This window comes from Drosophila suzukii, chromosome 2L (assembly GCF_043229965.1).
Source record: "Drosophila suzukii chromosome 2L, CBGP_Dsuzu_IsoJpt1.0, whole genome shotgun sequence".
In the NCBI taxonomy this organism is placed as follows: domain Eukaryota; kingdom Metazoa; phylum Arthropoda; class Insecta; order Diptera; family Drosophilidae; genus Drosophila; species Drosophila suzukii.
In genome coordinates this window covers 17,056,273-17,076,106 of record NC_092080.1, presented here as the reverse complement: position 1 = coordinate 17,076,106, position 19,834 = coordinate 17,056,273, and the positions used below count along the sequence as shown (strand labels likewise).

The following is a 19,834-nucleotide window of genomic DNA, read 5'->3' as shown; positions in this document are numbered from 1 at the left end:
AAACTCCAATCGGATCTTTAATAAAATATATATTGTTAAATTGAAAGCTTACACTTTAATGTTCTTTTTACAATCTACAAAAAATCAAGTTTTCATGTGAGTTTCCGAAGACATTCCAGGCTGAGACTTTTCTTTTACGAAAATGACTCACCATTTAAAGAGAGAGTGCTCTTAAAAGAAAGCACTCAAATCGCACCAATGTCAGAGTAAAATGAAGTCACGCAGAGAGAATGAGCTGAAATCAGTTCACACTGTTCAAAAATACAATCCATTTAGGAACATTTTATTACAATCTCCATTACAATTACTTCATTTCATGACCAAACCAAAAGAGATGATAATAGGAACTTGTTTTTGAACATAGCTTTCTTACTTCTCACTTATATGCCGAAATTTAGACATTTTACAAATTTTTTATAAATGTTTTAATATTTTTTACAATATAAGCGTTCTTGAGAATGAAAAATAAGAACTGAAAATTACGATATTTTGCTCTTAAAGTGAATAAGAGCATTTCGCCGGTCGTTTTCTGTTGACTCAGTTTAAGCGCAAAAGTGAGTGAAAAGAGCGACAATGAGAGAATGAGCTTTTCTCACGAGGGGTTTTGAGGCTGCTGTGGATCGCCGGCAAACGTCTTATTTGCAGTTCAAAATAGGCACTCAACGCGCGCGGTTCGCTTGCTCCGTTCAATTACAGATTTAAATAAGATCCTTCAACACCCAAAAAGGTCCTAAAAATTATTCGGGAACTTTGTAATAAAAAGTGCAAGAAGTGAACAAAATATGTCCTTAAAAGGATTGTGCAAAAAGGTATATCATTTAAGAAGTTTGGTTTTCCCAAAAAATACATCGACTATCTAAATGGATTTACATAAGTGCGCGTATTAATTGACAAATGTGTAGATACACGACATAATAAAATAATTTCACAACTAGTTGTAAAAAATATTATTGGACTTTAATAACAAATTAAAAACTTCGAATGAATGAAAAGAAAATGCAATCAAGTAAATTAAAACTGACTTGTTTATTAAATTATTAAAAGTTTCGTGTTTAGTTTTTATTATTTAAAGTAAAAAGATAGCTCTACCAGTGAAATTTTGTAACATTTTGACAGGCAGACAGCAAAAAAATTTATTGCAAATAAAAAACGATTAATTAAAAAGATTTTTTTTATAATTGCATCCGACAAATTTGCGAATATCTATGCAGCTGTGCGTTAAAAGCGAAGGCGTGTGCCAAAAATAAAAACATTTAGCTGCCAAAATTATTTAGCAACTTGTTAGACTCAAAAAATTCTCTCACAAATTGGGGGAAAAAATAAAAATCCTACAAAATGTAATTAACAGAACCGAAATAAATGACTCATTGTGTACAAACAAATAAAATAAAAGTGCCAGAACTTAAAAAAATGATATACGTTTTTAACTAAAACTAATAAATTTATCACGAGAAAAAAAAAATAGTTTGTTAACGTTTTATTCAAAAAACATATTCAGTTCTTCAAAATAAACATTTCAGCACCAAACGAGTTTAATTAAAGATAAAAATTGTGCAATAATAATAAATAATACAAGTGACCTAATAGCACAAAATGCTAAATAATTTTCTTTTTGCCTATTTTCAGAAAAGTGTATAACCAAGTATATTGTGAAACTTGCAAAATAAAATTATCGCTAAAACGAAATATATAAAATTAGCATTATTAAAACACAAAAACGTAGTATAAAAATGATTCTGAAAATCGTGCTGGCGGTCATGGCGATCTCCTTTATGAAGACGACACACGTGCATTCCAGTTTCCCAACTGACATAAATAAGAATTATTTAGACACGAGGAATTCGACCTTGCCCAGGACCACCTCTCATCCACATACCTATCGCACTCGCTCTCGTTACTTCCTACCTCTTCGCGAGATTCATAACGAGGAGGAGAAGCACTACGGGGGGTATTCCGAAGATCAGGAGATCCTGAGGTTTCCCCACAAGCGCGTGGCACGTGAGCAGGCCATCCAGGAGCTGCTCCACTATGGAGTGGAGATCCGCCGCAGTGTCAATGGCAACCTCGTGGGGCAGTTCGACGATAATCACCTACATTTTGATACCGCCGACAATGGGGTGAGTGCTTCATTTTTTATCTGGAGCCCAAGCGATGGCAAACACTTCGCGGAACCCATAAAAATATAGTCCTGTTGACTCGCTCCAATCTATTTTTCTTCTCAACCGTTTGAAGCCGAATAAATATTTGTGGATTTGTTTTGTTCGTGTAACACTGTAGAAAAGATGAAAAAAACCGATTTGTAAAGAAAAATCTTTTTAAAAGATCTTTAGTTCTTGTGATGAATACTTTATCAAGAAAAAACGTTATAGAAAATGGATTAATTTTATTTTTGGGTATGATGATGTATATTTAAAATTTTAACATACTATATATGATCCATTAAATTTAAAGCCCCATTAATACTTTAAGACTTATTTTGATTATGCCTGATAGCCCCTCGGAAAGTTCGGCTTTTAAAGTTTGCAAGATGATTTTTAGTTCAGTACTGTTTTAATTTATGAGCACTTTATTAGCAATCCATACAAAAGTTCAAAAATCGATCTATATGTTCCTAGAATTTGAAAATTGCGATTATTTTCGTGTTTTAAATAAATTGCTATGTCAAGGTTTTTTTACTTAGATGGCCAATTCTCAATGAACTTCCAAAGTATCTTTAGTAGCTGCTGCTACTTGTTGCGCATTAGAATCGGAATGGTAATCAGAATCGGATCGAAACGAGATGGCTCACCTTGAACCTCGGCGCGTAGTGAATCGGAGACGGGTGACTAACCCTGGGACGCGCAATCTCGCCGATCTCCCAGCCACTCACCCATTGCAAATCGAAGATCGAAAAGCCCACCCATATGGCTGGGCTGGGGATCGGAAAGAAGGAGTTACACAATGGCGGCAATTTTGAAACGTGTTGCGGCAGGTAGGAGCCACCAATTTGGTTAACAAGCCAATTTGGCGGTGTGCAAACGGGAGCCAACATAATGCCCCCAGTTCCAGATTCAGAAGAGAGATCCCTGCTCAACGATCGGTTTCGGTTTCACTTTCCGGCCTGTAATTGTGCCGGTCCGTTTAAAATCGACAAAGAGCGGGGATCTCGTGAAGAACCTGTAGCTCTGTTGTTTTATTATCTTTTTTTTCATTTTTTTCTGTTCCATGGTCGACAGCTGGTTGATGATAATAAAAAAGGGGAAAACGTAAACGGGTTGTTAAAGGGATATTTAAGACACGACTTTCCGTTATGGTGGTCCCTCGTCAATTGGCCTAATTGACTTGACAACTTGTAACTGTTGCCGCCCTTAAAGGGAAATCAATCGTGCCTAAATATGTATGGGATTTACTGGGGGGAAATTGTCCCTCTGATTTACTTTGATTACCCATAATTGAGATGGAACATCTGATATAAGAATTAATCAATGCCTCGGGTGCTCAAAATACTTCATTTATGAATATGACAAGTAAATTGAACAGCGTGACGAGATAATGATTTTTCAAAGCTAGGCGAAGAACTTTTTAAATAGAACTAATTGAATTTTTAAGTATAAGCGAATTAAAGATCGGATATATATAGTGTTTCAGCAAAATAAATAGTATTGCCAAATTATGGAACTGATTAAACAATCGTTCTGCTAATAGGCATTTCCAGGCAAATTGTTCGATAAACCCACTTTCATTTATTCTTAGAACTTGGTTCACATGCTGATATTATCACATAATTTTATTTATATATTCTGAGATATATGCCGAATATCGAGATTAATAAACATTTATTACGTAAGTGAGCAAGAACACAAACATTTCTGTGGAATTCCCCGAAGCTGACGACAATCACAGCCTGATTCTACTATTCATTCGCTTATCAACCAACAGCTCCCGATTATTTCCCGCCCCAAAGTCTGAGTTTGATTCGCCTCTTATCGCCCACACTTTTGCTTGAAACTATAAGTGATCCAATCGCATACATAGGTACCTTAATAAGCTTTCCTGAAAAGTTAAGGGGGAGATTGGATGTGGTAATGGGGATGGGGATGGAAATGAGAGTGGGTGGCTGATGCACTCGGGCGGCATAAAAAGCTTATGGTCTGTGGGCATGATTTTACTTTAATACCCTCCCCTCCCAGCGACCCTTCCCTTTGGACTCGCAAAAAAGAGGAATTTAATATCTGCACTCCACACCAATTTCCCAACCTTCCAAGGCTTTTCGCCTTGGGAAACCGCTGCACTTGCTTCTGAACTCCCCACATACCATTCCATTTCCCTCGGTGTGTTTACCTTTGCCTGTTTATTTGCCATCACATTCCGTGCGCATAACTGCACTGAGATTGGTAACTGGGAATGGGTCTCATATCTTGGCTATGAGCTCAGGAATTCCTATTCCAAAAGTTCCTATCAATTCGCCACTTTTATATAGGTATACATATTTTGACATCACTGTGAGATGATGCAATTGTTATTAAAACACACTTCTTTTAAAATTTAAGGTGTTGTAAAAAGAAGTATCTTTAACACAAATCGAAACTAGACTCAAATAGGTCACAATACACAATCTTGCATTGCAACCAGCCAGAACATGAAAACAAATTGATTTAGTCTATTAATCATCAAGAACTTAGTTGCTCCGCGACAAGGTCAATAAAATCAAAATCTGCATATGTATTTATAGGCAAATGTGCGATTAATATTACTTGATCTGGTCGTTCGCATCGCGACTCACAATTGTATAATTGCAATAGTTGAATGACTAGAAAATGCCTTTATCAACAGGGGGATTGGAAGAAAAGGAGGTTATCTACGGCAAATAGTTGACGAAGATTCACTGAGAAGCGGGGAAAAAGAAAGAACTTGAACTCTATGAGCAAGACTTTGACTTTTAAAGAGAGCACTCCCCTCTTACTGAAAATAAATCATATAAATTATGCCATTAATAAAAAAATTAGTTATGAACTTAAAAAAAAGTTTGTACAAACCCACTTATTAAAAGTTTGTGCATAATACATAACTAGACTTTACACATGCTCCTACAAATCGTATTGTCTATTTTTGGAAAACCATAGCTGTCAATATTTAATCATCTGTTTATAAACAATGCAAATATTTTCCAGTAAACTGGAAAAGCACTTCGCAACTGCAATCATTTCACTTTCGATTCGACGGCGAATAAAGAAATAAACACAAAGTTCTCCGCGCCCTATAAAATTTCTTTCCGCACCCCATTTGCGTTGACTCCCTCTATTGCCACATAGAGTTGAACGATGAAATCTGTTGCCACGCACCAAAGTATATATTCGGGGATAAAGTAAATGTCGGCAAGATTTCTGATTTATTAGCAATCTAAATGTGGCGGGTTTTTCCCAAAAAAGAAAACTAATGACGGGCAAATCGGCTTATGACATAATAGCGAACAAACTGCTTTCGGGCGGTCTACATAGTACTCATATGCCAGTGATTTGGCTATGACTAATAGTCCAGCCGACTTCAGTCACTTAAGGCGGAAGCTCTGAATATTTATGGCAAATCTATAAAATTTTATATTATTAATTTCTAGTCTGCGACACATCGTCTAATGAACGTGGAAAACTAGTCGTGAACACACAAAAAAAAAAGTGCGTGTGGAAAGTGTGGGGGAACTCGTCGCCAGACCAATAAATTAAGTGCAGAGAGTTCACGCTTTTCGGCTGCTGGCCATAATTAACTGGCCCCGACTGTGCGAACTGGCTGATTGATCGCCGGCGACTTGCTGGCCATTAAACGGGGCATGCGCCAAGAGTCACGCAATTAAGGCCCACCAGCAAATATAAATCATGGCCAAGACGAGGCCCTAATACACTCCTCGCCAGCATAAATCATATAAATTCCTTTGTTCTAAATTTAATGGCAATTTCTCCCTTTGTGTGATCTATGTTTTCCGGGAAGATTTCGCGGAATCAAGCAGTCTTCTTCGGGGGAGATGAAAGAGGTTGTCAGGAATTTATACTTTATAAATCATTTTTATGTTGTGAAAGCTAAATCCCAAGGGTTTATCAATTTCGAAATTGCTAACTCGAGAATATATTTTAAAAAGAAAACAGTCATTAAATCGATAGGAACAATAATCCTAACCTTATACATAGGCTAGTTCTATTAATTCCCATAAAACTAACGAAGATAGGTACACCTGTATACATTTAGCATTCCAAAATCCATGATTTCCGTATTCCCCTTGGTTTATTTGCGTTCGAGTCTCGCAACAAAGTCAATATTTCCTGTCTGCCAGTCAGTGTATTGCCTTTGATAAATTCAAACAAATTGCAGATTGAAAAGTCAATCTAGAGCAGGCCAGACAAGTCGGTAGATCGGCGGATCGGTGGATCGGTGGATTGGTGGATTGGTGGATTGTTGGAGCAGCTACGTTTCAATCTCTTGGGCAATCTAGCGGCTATCGATCGGTGCGTGTGGGCGTTGCAATTAGAAGAGTCTGACAACCCCGACACTCCCAGTCCCCCTCGAGGTCCCATTCGATTCCCCCACATCTTTCCATTTTCCCAGACATGTTCTTCAATTCGACGTCTCGACTGGCAATCAGTTTCTCGATCGATCCCTCCGACGATGAGGATGATGATGCATCAGTTCACATTTCCGGCATTTGCCGAGCTGCGCCAACAGCAACTTGCAACATGTTGCAGCCAGTTTCGGTTGCGAATGGGCGATCTAATTGGTAGGCGCCTCTTCGACTCGATGATTCAACCTCTGACAGGGAAAACCCAATGCATTTCTGGTCGATTAGATTGGCGGGATTTTTGAATATATTTTTTTTTACGAGTCAATATCTCATTCAATGTTGATAAGCTTTAACGTATTTTTAAATTAAACAACAGATTTTAGTGTTTTAATTTTCAAATAATTTGTCTGCCACGTTTATTGATTAACTCGAATGGCTTTATTGTGAAAGAAAAATACTTTTAGGTAGGTAGATTATTTCTGTTTTTAGTCGATAGTACTAATTTAAATTTATTCTAAAATCTACAAAAATTAACAAAGTCTAAATTCTATTAAAATATGTATTATTATCCATCCCTGAAAGCCGACAGCCTGTTCTCTGGCCAGAAACATCACCTCTCTGTCATTGACATTGGCTGGCAACTATGGCCATTTATGGTCCCAAAGGCGGCGCCTTTGCTTTCTGATTTCTGATTTCTGCTTTCAGCCTTGATGCTTTCCTTTTGGCCGCTTTCGTTTTCGCAGTTGGCCGAAAGCAAACAAATATAAAATTGTCATAATAAACGAACCAAGCAGTCGCGGCAGATTTCGCGGCTACATTCGCTCGTTAAAAATTAAAAAGCATTTTATACAGCCAGTCCTTTTGCGCATTTCTTTTTTGTTTCTTTTAAATACTGGCCCCGCTAAAAAGTATAAAATTGTATGGGCTTTTAATGCGAGTAGTTTCAATTAAGATGCAAAAAAGGAAAAAAAAAAAAACGCCGAGTAAATATGCAAAGTGTGGACAATTTTAATTACTTAAGTTAATGGTCAAATTGAAAAGAGGGGGTGCGGTGAGTGCCCGCCTAATTGGTACTTTTATGCCAAAAACTGTAAAAGGGGGAACTGGGAATACAATCAGAAAGAGGAAAAAAATGACATATTAACCATACGCCACATGGTCCATCCATAGCTTCCACTTTTCATAGCTGTGCGTGTCTGGGCCATGTTTATAGTTCTAAAAAAAAACGAAAATAAATGGAGGCAGATATTTTCCCAAACGTTGCTCGCTGCGCTTTTTCATACATTTTCCCATTTTCCCTGCTTAGCTTTTAGCCAAATTGCAATTGCTACATTTGCGTTTCGCGGCATCGCATTCAACACAAATTAAGAAAACACAAACTGAAAAGCCTTAAAAGCCCACTGTCAACGAACTTCGGATGCCCTAGAGAAGAGAATATTGCATTTCAAAGGAAAAATAAATGGAACGTTCCATTTTTTTAGTTTTTTTTAAGTTGTCAAATCAATGAGTCGGGTTTATTATTTTCAATGAAAGAAATTCAGTGTAGTCATGCAAAGACTTTGCTGACAGGGATCTTAAAAAATATATATTAAATCTTATCATTTTATTTATAAACTTTCTGACTCATTTGATTGATTTTATAAATTAAAAAAAAAATTTTAATAAAATAATTTTGAAATCTTATCAAAAAAATATACATAAATTCAATAATTATGAAATATATAAGTACAAACTTTAAAAAAAAGCTTAAATACAAAATTAATACAATAAATATTAAGTGTTTTATACCTACTTTATGGGTCCAAAGACTTAAATAAAATGTTTCCCTATACTTTGGACACAGTGGCCTATCGAGTATTCGTCATACTCTTCTGGGTAAAAATTCTAATTTAGCTAAAGCGATTCATTGTGAATGTACTTGCCCATTTAAAGTGTGGATTCCAAGGGGGATTCCGGGGAAATTAAAAGATGTAGGCGAGGAAGGCAGTGCACATTTAGTTGGCCCTGTTTGTTGTACTCTCTTTGGCGTAAACAAATATTGGATTGTACTATTTGCAACTTTGGCCCCCACGCCCAACCATCCCGCCCTTTCTGGCCCATTATCAACCCCCCTCACACCCTACGCCCCTTGAATGTTTGCACAGTTGTCGGCGAATTTGTTGGCCAGACTTTTTGTGCCGCCTCTGCCACTGTTGATGATGTTCCCCTGTTTCTTTTTCATTTTTTTGTTCATTCACGCATTTTGTAAGGCAAAAAGAAGTTCGGGGAAGGGGGGTATTTAATCTTGACCAGGGACAACCCAAAAGAAACACGTTTAAGTCCTAAGACCCGCTGTGAGAGTATTAGTTCTGGAACACCCGAGAAGTACACTAATATTTATTTTAAAGGTTCTTAATAAACCAATTTTGTTTACGTTTCCTGTACAATATATCTGTCTCAATGTCTGGCCTCAATATCCGAAGAAATAAATAAAAAAGGCAATTACATTTTATTTTAGTCGTGCATTATAGATTTTCTTTTAGAGTGTAAGGGCTTGAGGATCATAAAACAGGGTACTGGGTGCGCTATTTGCATTTGGCTCATAACTCTTTTGATTGCAAATAAACCCACGACAGGCTCTTTATTATTGTTGTCGCTGCTGTTGTTGCAACCTTCTGGCTCGTAAAATACCAAACACAAGTCACACCCACGCCAGGAATCCCAATTGAGGCTAAACAAAAAAGGTGTGGAAAAAAAAAACAAGAGTGAAAAATAAGAAAGAAACTGCTCCTCCGACCAAAACATCCTTCAAAAGCTCAAAACAGAACGGGGGGCAAATGCAAATGAAGTTTGGTCTTGTTTTATTATTTTGTATAAGAGAGAATGGCTGGAGTGGGCCTAACAAAAAAACCAACTGTTTTCGAATACTGTCAACCCGGCAGACACTTAATGGGTTTTTTTCTGTTCATTCATGTGTCCCTGCTTAAACTTCGGTACTACAGTGAAAGAACAATAGACCTAAATTCTGAAAAAAACAATTTTGAATGCAGTTTTAAATATTTTTCAAAGGTTTCTAGCGAAATTGTTGTTAAGTATATTAAAATGTAGTTTTAAATATTTTTACAATATATAATAATTATTTCGTATTAGATAAGGGTACAAATGGTCCATTGGAACAGTATATTCTGATAACCTAAATGCAAACAAATGATCCAAAACCTCTTGTGAATTTAAAAACAACTTGTGGTGTATAGTGTAATTTTTCCCCTGTGTAGCTTTAGCTCCGGTTCCTGCTCCTGGGATTGGCACTCCAGATTGATGGTAATTCTAGGGGGCAGTGGCGGAGGGTTACGGGAGGTTTTTGGGGTCGGGGGAGTCGCCAACTGCCAGCCTGGATGAAATGGCCGTGTCATGGCTGAGCATGCGTAATGAAGCTTAAGTAGAACTGGTTATAAGAAAAGAGAGCTGAGGTGTTGCCTGCAACGCCCGAAGAAATATCAGATAGGGGGTATGGAAAGGAAATAGGACGTAGAGATTCCAGATCCGATTCGAATGACTTTGATTCATGTAGGCAAAACGATCGTTTTAAACAATTGAAGCTATTGAGCGAGTAATAAAAGATGGAATAGGGATGACAAAAAATTAATAAAACATTGTACAAAAACAACAATGCTTGCGGCAAAATGAACTATATTTCTAAAATATAAATACAGACGTTATGTAAAATCAAGAAAAATACAAGATATTTCATCGATTCACTTAAATCATACAAATTAATGGATACAAATTGTACTTTTTGGATTTACCTTTAGATTTATTAAAAGAAAACTAACTAGAGAAATAACAAATTTGATGAATAGTTAAACAAAAAAAGTAGATAAATTAAAATCTTTGAGAATAACTAATTTAAGAAAAGATCCAAAAAATGTTTATAAAGGTGAATAAATGATATTATTATAAAAAATTATTAAAGAATGCTTAAACATACATAAATGAATTAAAGCATTCTTTAAAAGGTTTCTTAGATATACATGCATTAAAACATTTTCCAATAGAAATATTGAGAACTTAATTACCTTAAAAAACTCCGATAAATGGGACCCCCGATTTCGTAAGGTCAAAAAATTCTTCAAGTCATGCAGGGTTATCATTAAACCCCCGAATAAATGTATAGTTTATGCATCCGAACCATTAGCTGCTTTTGCATGCATGGGACATGACTTGGCGTAAAACCCTTCAATTTCAATTTACAAACGAGGGATCCCCCACCGCCCACCGAACACCGCCCAACCCCGCAGCCTTTCTCCCATTTCGCCGGCCATTTCACTTAACGCTTTGGCAACTCTGCTGGGAATGCGAATGGAGTTGTATCCTGGCTGCTTTATCCTTTCTGCTCCTGCTGGTGTCATTTTTCTTACATGCACACTTCATTTATTACACCCAGAAGGCAGCCACTCCCGCTTTTCCTCCTCGTCGCATTATGTATCACTTATATGCATGTCGTTAGTTTTCATGACATTCGGGGGCCCCTTTTTGGGGCTGGGAAAACGTGGGAAAAGCGAGTGCATCCCTTTGTTGAAAATCGATATACGTGTGTGGCAATGCAAATTGTAAAAGTTTTCCCCAACATCCGCTGCTGTTGCTCTTTGAGCTGTAAGTGATAGCTTTTCAGGTGCTCTCAGGTGTGGCACGCAGTTTTCCCCTTGCACCTGCACTTGTTATTCCCCCGCTTGCTGCGGCTCTCGTGTTAAAAATCTGTTAAATAAATCAAAATCGCTGCGTGAGCACAACTGGCCACCATAAATCAAAAGGCATAAATCGAATTTAATTTTTATTCGCCCTTTGTGAACAAATTGGAGGGAAAACACTGAAATCAAGAACAATGACTAGGAAATTTAAATACTTCACAATAAAGTGAAAATAAAGTGAAAATTACCAATGCGATTTTAAAATTTTGCAAACAAAACAACTCTGTTTTATCATCAGCTTCCGGCACTTGATACATGAAAATGTACTTTTATAAAAAAAAACAAAGGTCAATAGTATCTTAATACATTTCGCTCTAAGCTGGAATTCTTATTGCACAATAATGACAAATAATATTGCAAAGCAATATGTTTAAAATATATACCAAATATAATTTATCTTATATAATTCTTGATTGACTAAAAATTGGAAAAACATTTTTATATGCTGCCTGGCACATTGCACCATCCAATTTATTATCTGGTCAGTATGTTTTTACTCTTATAAAAAATGTCATAAAACTGTGAACATTTAATAGATGAAAAATATCTGGAAAAGGAATATTGAACCACTGCATTGTGCAATAATAATGAAAGCCGCAGAAGTTCGTTATGCAAATCGAAAATAGAGTTACATGGTCGCCGCACAACCAAAAAATAAATAAAAGATAAAACCGACTATGCCTATAAATAAAGTGTATGCTCACATATGCTAAAATATTTCTGCATTGGCCTATCTGTTTGCAATTTACTAATATCGTATATTTTTCCTTCTTTTTTGTTTCATGAAAACAGAACGAGGAATTTCCAACAAATCAGCCTGTCGTGGGGACAGCCAAAAGGGAAATCCAGTCGGGAACCTCAAATGCCGTCGAGGATGCTAGAATACGGAAAGTCAACAGTGAGTAAACTTTACCCTTTTTAAAGATTTCCCTCGGTCGGAGTTCATTGGGGCCATTAATGGTGTCTTCCCCCGCCTCCCCCATGCCCATGTAATTGTGCTGCAAATAGATGTCCGAGGCGCCCGCCCATGATCATCACGTTCTGGCCATAAAAAATGTGCTAAGCAAATGTGCTAAGCGAACTCTATGCAATTCGCTATGAAAAAGGGCGAAACAAGCCAAACAAAACGCCATCAAATGGCCTTTGATGTGGGAAAAGGAGGGCTAGGCAAACAGTTGAGGTCAAATTAATATGAGCGGAATAAATGCAGCGACTGCTTACACTTTTAAGAATTTTTGCCGAGTGTCCCAGGGGTTTTCTTAGTAAATTGGTAATATACTAGTATTTAATTTATGCAAAAAACCATAGGTAATGAGTAATAAAGCCAATAAAATATAAAGATAAATGTGTAAGATATAACTACTACCTGTTAAATTTTGTCCAAACCTCTTATTATTTATTTAAAAACTTTAAGACAACATTTTTTCAATTAACAGTAATATTTGGAATAAATAAAACTATATAACTTTTTTCATTTTCTAACATTTCATTTCATTTTATATAGTTACTTTGCTTACTTTTAAAAAATTAGAATACTTAATTTTGTATATACAAGAATGCTATGAAATGCCAAGGCTTCATTTGCAATTCCGCAACTGTAGCTGAGGTCCGGGCCAATCCCAGTTGCTTTTCCTGTTATTTATGACAATGGAAATGAAAATGACTGTTTTATCCTTTGGCACGTGACTCTCCTTGTGAATGATGGCAAACCAGAGCACAAGTGTCAACAACAGGATGGGTGAAAAGTCAGGCACGAGCTTAACTCACGCACTTAACTTTCTAACCGTAGAAAAGAGAGTGAAAACTCCGCCTTAAGGAGTTGAAAAATTACCCAAAAGATACTTTTCCCCAGCGTTTCTTCCTTTTTCACCGTTTTTGGTCTCTTGGGCGATGCATCTGCACTTTCATTGCAATTAAAAGAAGAGTTTTCTTGTTAAACAAATACACACATCCCCCTTCTGCTAGTTAAATCTGTTGGTGCTTTTTTTTTTGGGGGCGGGAATTGGAGACTTGCATAGATATAGCCAATTACTTCATTACAAGCCTAGTGCCACTAGGCTTTAGCAAATTCACTTTAGAGGTACAGTGAGAAATATTCATGTGCTATGAGGACATTATGTATTAGAGCTTCAAAAAGAATTATTCTAAAAATCCCCATTAAATTGTATATTTTTTGTGTTATATATGAAATGTATTTAGAACAGTTTTAATAAAAAAAAATAATTTAAAAAAAATTAAAAAAATAAGTTTAAAAGATATGTAAAAGACATATATTTTGAAACATGTTTCATATAAAAAAGATAGTTAAGATCAATTAAAATATAGACAATATACTATGACATTCTTGACCAAACCTTAATATTTATTTTTAATATATGTATACCCATTGTTTCTCCAGTGTATTGACAATTACGAGACAACCACAAACTCAACCGAGACCTCTGACAATGAAATGTGAGCTCGGTCTGTCTCAATACTTTTTTTTGTATCTCCACCCCCTTTCTGCATTTTCTCTGTCTTTTGCATTTGAGTGGAAAATTGTTGTCGCTTAATGGGCGCGAAAATTGTTTTTGGGAAAACCGTTAAGAGCGTGTGGACAGAGTCGGCGCAAAAGTCAACGAAAGTGTGTCACTCAGCCTGGGAAATTGTCAATGGAAATGCCTGGCGATGGTTGCCTTTAATGTCTAATGATGCAATTTTCGAATCTCATTTAATTTGACCAGCTGCAGTTGTTCTGGTTGATTCTTCGCTTTTGTTTATCATCTAAGATTGTTTGACGCTCATTTTCTCATATCTGATAGTTAAGGTTGCTTGATCTTACGCAGAAAACACCGGAAATTAGCTTACTCTAGATTGTTCTACGTTTTTATAGCAATTTGCACGACAGCTAAATCTTATTTAAATACCTCTTAGCATACCACTTAAATACCTTGTAGCTTACAAAAAAATGAAAGGATAAACTTTCATACAGCATCAAATTAAGAACTTTAAAGAAACTTTACAAAAATATATTTTAAATATTATATGTATACATAATAAGGGGGTGGGGGTACCAACAAATATTACAATAACATTATTTTTAAGACTTTGAATGCAATTCTTTGCGTAATATTGGTAAAACTTAATTAAAAGTTTCCAGAGCTGTGCTATGATTTATCATATATTTATATGTGCATGTTCCCCAAGCCTTGGACAAACTTTTCCTCAATTAAATGATGTGTAACATTTGGCAGCAGTCAAAATGACTTTATTGGCCAAGCTCAAATGCTGGCCATGGTAAACCCTGGCAATTTGAGGGGCTCTTCCCCTCACCTCATCATGTTTGAAGTCCGTCAGTTTGGCCCACATTTTCATGGGCAGTCCCGTCAAGTTCAAAGGCAGCAAAGCAGACTTTCCTTAACCCAGGCAACAAGAACATTGCAAATTCCCCCTTTCTTTGCAGATCCCTCCCCCTATTTTCCGCCCTCCATCCCCCTCAAAGGCCCTGGGTTTCCAGTACTCCTGGCTTGTTCAGCTAGAACCTCTTGAATTATTCATGTGGCTGTTGTGGCTGAAGCAGCTTCGCAAACTCTGAGTATAGAACACCTCCACCACCCTTGCCATCACATCCTGCAGCTACCTTAAATACACTAAGACAAAATTTAAATTATAAAAACATTATTTCGTTCCTAATAAATGAAGAGACCTCTTAAGCAATCACATATGATTATGCCCAGAAGGCCAAGTTTATGGGATCTTAATGTATTTGTTATTAATAAAAAGTCTAAAAAGCTGGTTACTTAAATTAACAAAACAAGTAATAACACTTAAACATAAAGCATTCAGCTTTATTAGCTTTAAAGTTTGGGGGACTGTAATAAATCTTCAGGAGGTTATCGTATGATTGTTAAAATTGGCTGAGGATCAGTAAAGATATTTAAAAAAAAATCATTTTTGCCAACCAATTCACGTGTTTTGTAATACTCCTCGTTAAATAAAATAACCTTTTCTTCCAATTTCTATAAAATATGTATTGCACTTTAACTCTCTTTTTATTTTGGTATATTGAATCTTTAATGGATTTTTCAACAGTGTACAAATAACCATCTGCCCCCTCCCAGCGCGCTCGTTAAGTTGATGATTCAATCATGGGGCATTTATGAAAATTACATATGGAGCCAACAGTTGAATCTTCCTTGGAGATTCGCCCGGAAAGTTGATCTCCCAGTAGGTGAATGAATGCAGACTGGGACTAGGACCTGGGATTAGCTCGGTTAAATGCACATTGGGTGGTCTTTGAAGACACTTTCCCCCCGCTGGCCAATCCGCTTGCTTCCTGCGACTTTACGACCGCCAGACAGACGAGAAAAAATTAATTCCGCATGCAAAGATCGCTTCTGAACGTTTTATTTTTTTTATGGCCGCGACAAAAGACCATAAATAAAACTCGCCTGCAACGGTAAACTTAAGCCAGGCGAAAAGGCCTTAAAGGGGCAATCTACAGCAGCCGATCAATAAAAAAAGTCGGATCGCACAAATGATCTTAAGCCGATGGCCTGGCAAAAAGCCAGTGGGCGATCGAAAACGCTACCGAAACGCACGAAAAGGCATTGAAAACGAGGGAAAAAGGGGGAAAATTTCTGGCAGTTTACTGAACCGACCGATCGAAAAGGCGAATGAACCGCACTTTAGTGGGCTATTAAGTAATGAGCCTGCTAACTGGTTATCCCAATGACACACATAAGCGAAAAAGTGTGTTTATGTCAATAGGTTGCGTGTAAAAATGTAACATTTCAGGGGATTATTCAAAGCAGCAGGATGCATTTTATTGCTTTTATTCATAGCTTGTATATTAGAAATTTACCATTATAGTAGCTTTACTTGGTTAATGGTTCTTAGTATTAGTTGGTCGTAAAAAGTAATCACAATTTCTTTTATTTAGTCAGTGCCTAACCAGTGTATACTTTATTGAGCGAGGTATAAAAGCAATCTTAACTACATTGTAAACATAATTTTAGACTCTTACTCAACAACATTTATTAAACTATACATAATAATAGTAATCTATAAAATATATAGAAAATGTTCCTCAACCTAGTTTCTTGTTAGTTAAAAGGTATTTATAATTGAAAAACTCTTCATGAATATGATTATACCATGTATAGCTTTAAATAATAATATTAATTTAAATATTTAAGACTTTAAATTTAAATTGTAACCCTTAATTTTTGTTTTATTTTTCCGCAGTTGCTCGAAACAAGGCACTCAAAAATAGGGTCGAAGCTCACCGATTGTTCATGTTAGAGTATGGGGCCTGTAGATGGCCAAGGCCGGAGATTGTCCACATCCCAACGAAAACTGACACGGTCTACTCCCCGCGGGCCACGATCCTTCACCGGTGCAGCGATCTGATCGGATGCTGCGAACCACAGAAAACCTGCACGGTGAAGACAAATGAGACGGTGGAACGGGAGTTCACCATGCAGCGGGGTCATTACTCGGAGTCCATAATTCTTTCCATGCAGAATCACACGGAGTGCGAGTGCGTGTTTGTGGAAACTCGTCGCAAACGCAGTCCCATCTGCCAATGTCCGAAGCACTTCATCGATTTTAGCTGGGCGAGATCGCCTCCGTCGGCGGAGGAGGAGGATCTGGAGGTGCTTCTGCTGGAGCGGCAGGAGCCGCGCTGTCGATGCGACTGCCACCTCAGCGACAACACGTGCCAGAGGCTGAAGAATGGAGTCGAGGGATTTTCGGTGATGGAGAGAAGGTGGGTTATGATTTCAAATCATATTCTTTAAAATCAACTAACTAAAGTCATAATAATAAAAGCTAAATAGATCTGAATCGTTAAAACATTTTATATTATCCTTTTCTTTCACAGACGCATTCAAAATGGAGAAGTCAGTCCGCCCTTCTGCAATTTCGGCCTATATGACATCAGAAACGGTCGTTGTCCGCGCCCGGGAATTCAAAATCCAAATCTAAATGTGCCACAATACATCCAGTCGAGGCGCCACGATGGCAAGAGCTAAACCAAAACCCCCATTAAAAACAATCAATCCAGAACTGTCCATAAACTAAAAACTACTTATACAATACTACTATTTAAAATTACGAGTGAGCCATTGAACAACAAAAAATCCAGAACTGATTCATTGGATTGACGGATAGACTCTCCCAATGATAGTGTTTTGGTGAACTAATTCACTAAATGCATTTTATGGGAACTTCCATATGTTTAGTCGTTAGTATAATGAGCTATAATACTTAAAGATTGCCTTTTCCACATGGTGAAGATCAAACTTTTCAAAAACAAAAACCATTTTAAATAATAATTCTACAGTACATACACATTAAAAAAAACGATTATAGTAATAAATGCTGAAAGTAAGATGCCAGTAAAAGAAAAATAGCAAGAAACAAAAATACATCACATAGACCCAAGTTCCGATCAGAAGTATTGTAAAACAACATTCGAGTTACTTAAGTTATCGTCGATTAAGTTCACCTCCTAAGCTACTTATGTAATATATTTGTATACAATTAAACGATACTTCTAGTCACAACAAGCGATTTATTTTTCTGAGTGTGGTTATGGTTAGAATTAAGACCCCATAGATGATCACATAAACATCGATGGAATAATATTCGATGACATTAAGTTGCCTGGCGGGATTGTATAAATTTCTGGCTCCTTTGTGACGAATGATGTACTCGATCCAATAGGTGGTCAAATGGCTGGACTTCATTGGACGATCTCGATATATTTGGGAGGCTAAGGATATGGATTCAGCATAACTTGGAGATCTAAGTATTCTATCCATTGTTTTGGTTAGTTCGAAATATGTGAGATTGTGAGTAGACAATGTAAGGCCCCAATTTTTAGATTGCATCCTCTGAAGATTTCCTCGTTGATCGCCTATCAAAGGTAGTCCCAGCATGGGCACTCCATAATACAGAGCCTCCGATAGACTGCCTTTGCCACCATGAGTGATAAACAATCGAACTTTTCCACTGGCCAATAACTGACTTTGGGGCCACCATTTGGCCACTTTTAAATGAGGATAATCCATACTGATGGCACTCCGATTTGGTCCATCGTAAGTCCAGTAAACGTTATAGTCCGGAAAGTGAGCAAAAGCTTTCGTGAAAGTCTCCAGCAGTTTCTGAGAAGATTTTCGCCAAGTGAAACGAGTTCCCAAACTAAAAATAATGATCGATCGATTGCTTGTTGATATTTCCAATGAGGTGTCAATTGGTTTCTGTTCCAAGACAATACCTCCTATATCCACCATATTTGGTAATAGTGGAGCTATAGGACCCTCGCTGATCATGTGATGATTGCTTAAGGCCAAAACAACCGATCGCCGCATAGTTTCAAAGCTAGGATAACGGGGTTCCGGAAAGTGTACGCTAAAAATAAATAATAAAATTAAATTATTAAATCAAACGCGCCTAATATAATTATTTACAATACATACCTGTAAATCCTTGCTAGAACTCTCCTCGCCAGAACTTCCATAAGCTTCTCCCAAACTCCAAAGATCCAGGCTGAGATTCCACTCCTCTGGTGACCATCATACGGTTGTGGGACATACCATCGCTCCTCGGGATTGCCCATGAGGCTGTTCACAAATCCAGTAGGCTGTTGGGTGGAAATGATGGCCACTGGGCAGTTAAAATGAGCAGCCACTCCCAACAGATGATCGTTGAAATGATAGCCCAATAGTAGGAGATCATAAGGTGTTTTGGGAGCACTTTTTAGGAATTTCTTCCACTCTGGCAGATCGAGAAAGTCTCCAGAATGTTCCAAGCGCCTAAACATCCGTTCCAAGCGCCAAATTAGGTCCGAGGAAGACCCCTCATGATGCTTCTCTTGTGGCTGCTTCCATGGAATTAGAATGTGTGACACATTCCCCCGCAAATCCTGCTCCTCCAACGGCAATGTAGTGACCAAAGTTAAGTGGTGACCCTTCTGTGACAGAGCTCGACATACTGCCAAATGGACCATTAACTGGGACCGATGAACATTGACGAATAGACCCAAAATATGATGGGATTCCACTGGCGCTATGTTATCAGACAGCAGGAAAAATGCTGTGAAAGCGAACCACAAATGTGACCGACTGACCGGCGAACCTTTCATGACTGAGGCGCGCGACTCAATTTCACATTAACAGCTAATTAGCTGAGTCTCAACGAACGCACAATTAATCAATCAAAATGATAACAGGCAATTTGGTTACCCAACGAGACCAAAAACCGTGATGTCATGGGACTGACAGCTTTGGATCCACTATCAAATTTAAAAATTGAGAGAGTAAAATAAATATAAGAGTGGGAAATGTAGAATATATACACATTTCATTGGATGGATCTCACCAAACTCAGCTCAATATGTTTATGGCTTGTGTATTATATTCCTATATCCGATGTCAAGTTTGTACAGTACCATTTAGCACCGCAATCGCCACTCCGTAGTCGTTAAACACAGCGATTAATTAACCTAAACCACACTTCATGCCCAATGAACAACAAACTTAATTACACTGGGATTTAAGCTTATTTGCGGCTTTTTACTTTAACAGCTTTGCATTCT

At 37.3% G+C, this 19,834-nt stretch overlaps 2 protein-coding genes across 2 annotated transcripts; one reads left to right on the top strand and one right to left on the bottom strand.

The window, feature by feature from the left end:
- The first annotated feature begins 650 nt into the window (after nt 1-650).
- On the top strand, nt 651-17,804 carry Pvf2 (PDGF- and VEGF-related factor 2). The gene is made up of 5 exons (XM_017071212.4): nt 651-809; nt 1,627-2,117; nt 12,046-12,151; nt 16,480-17,002; nt 17,117-17,804. Exons 2-5 carry the CDS (start codon nt 1,731-1,733, stop codon nt 17,265-17,267), a joined length of 1,167 nt encoding a protein of 388 aa, XP_016926701.1. The 5' UTR covers nt 651-809; nt 1,627-1,730; the 3' UTR covers nt 17,268-17,804.
- Nucleotides 17,790-19,407, bottom strand: Ugt307A1 (UDP-glycosyltransferase family 307 member A1). The gene is made up of 2 exons (XM_017071201.4): nt 18,717-19,407; nt 17,790-18,648 (listed from the first exon to the last, which is right to left on the bottom strand). Exons 1-2 carry the CDS (start codon nt 19,379-19,381, stop codon nt 17,796-17,798), a joined length of 1,518 nt encoding a protein of 505 aa, XP_016926690.3. The 5' UTR covers nt 19,382-19,407; the 3' UTR covers nt 17,790-17,795.
- Nucleotides 19,408-19,834: the final 427 nt, after the last annotated feature.

Coding starts and splice junctions, on each gene's coding strand:
- Ugt307A1 (XM_017071201.4), bottom strand. CDS start 19,381: ATGAAAGGTTCGCCGGTCAGTCGGTCACATTTGTGGTTCGCTTTCACA. Junction 18,649..18,716: donor GTTCTAGCAAGGATTTACAG/GTATGTATTGTA, acceptor ATTTATTTTTAG/CGTACACTTTCCGGAACCCC.
- Pvf2 (XM_017071212.4), top strand. CDS start 1,731: ATGATTCTGAAAATCGTGCTGGCGGTCATGGCGATCTCCTTTATGAAG. Junction 2,118..12,045: donor TTGATACCGCCGACAATGGG/GTGAGTGCTTCA, acceptor TCATGAAAACAG/AACGAGGAATTTCCAACAAA. Junction 17,003..17,116: donor TTTTCGGTGATGGAGAGAAG/GTGGGTTATGAT, acceptor TTTCTTTCACAG/ACGCATTCAAAATGGAGAAG.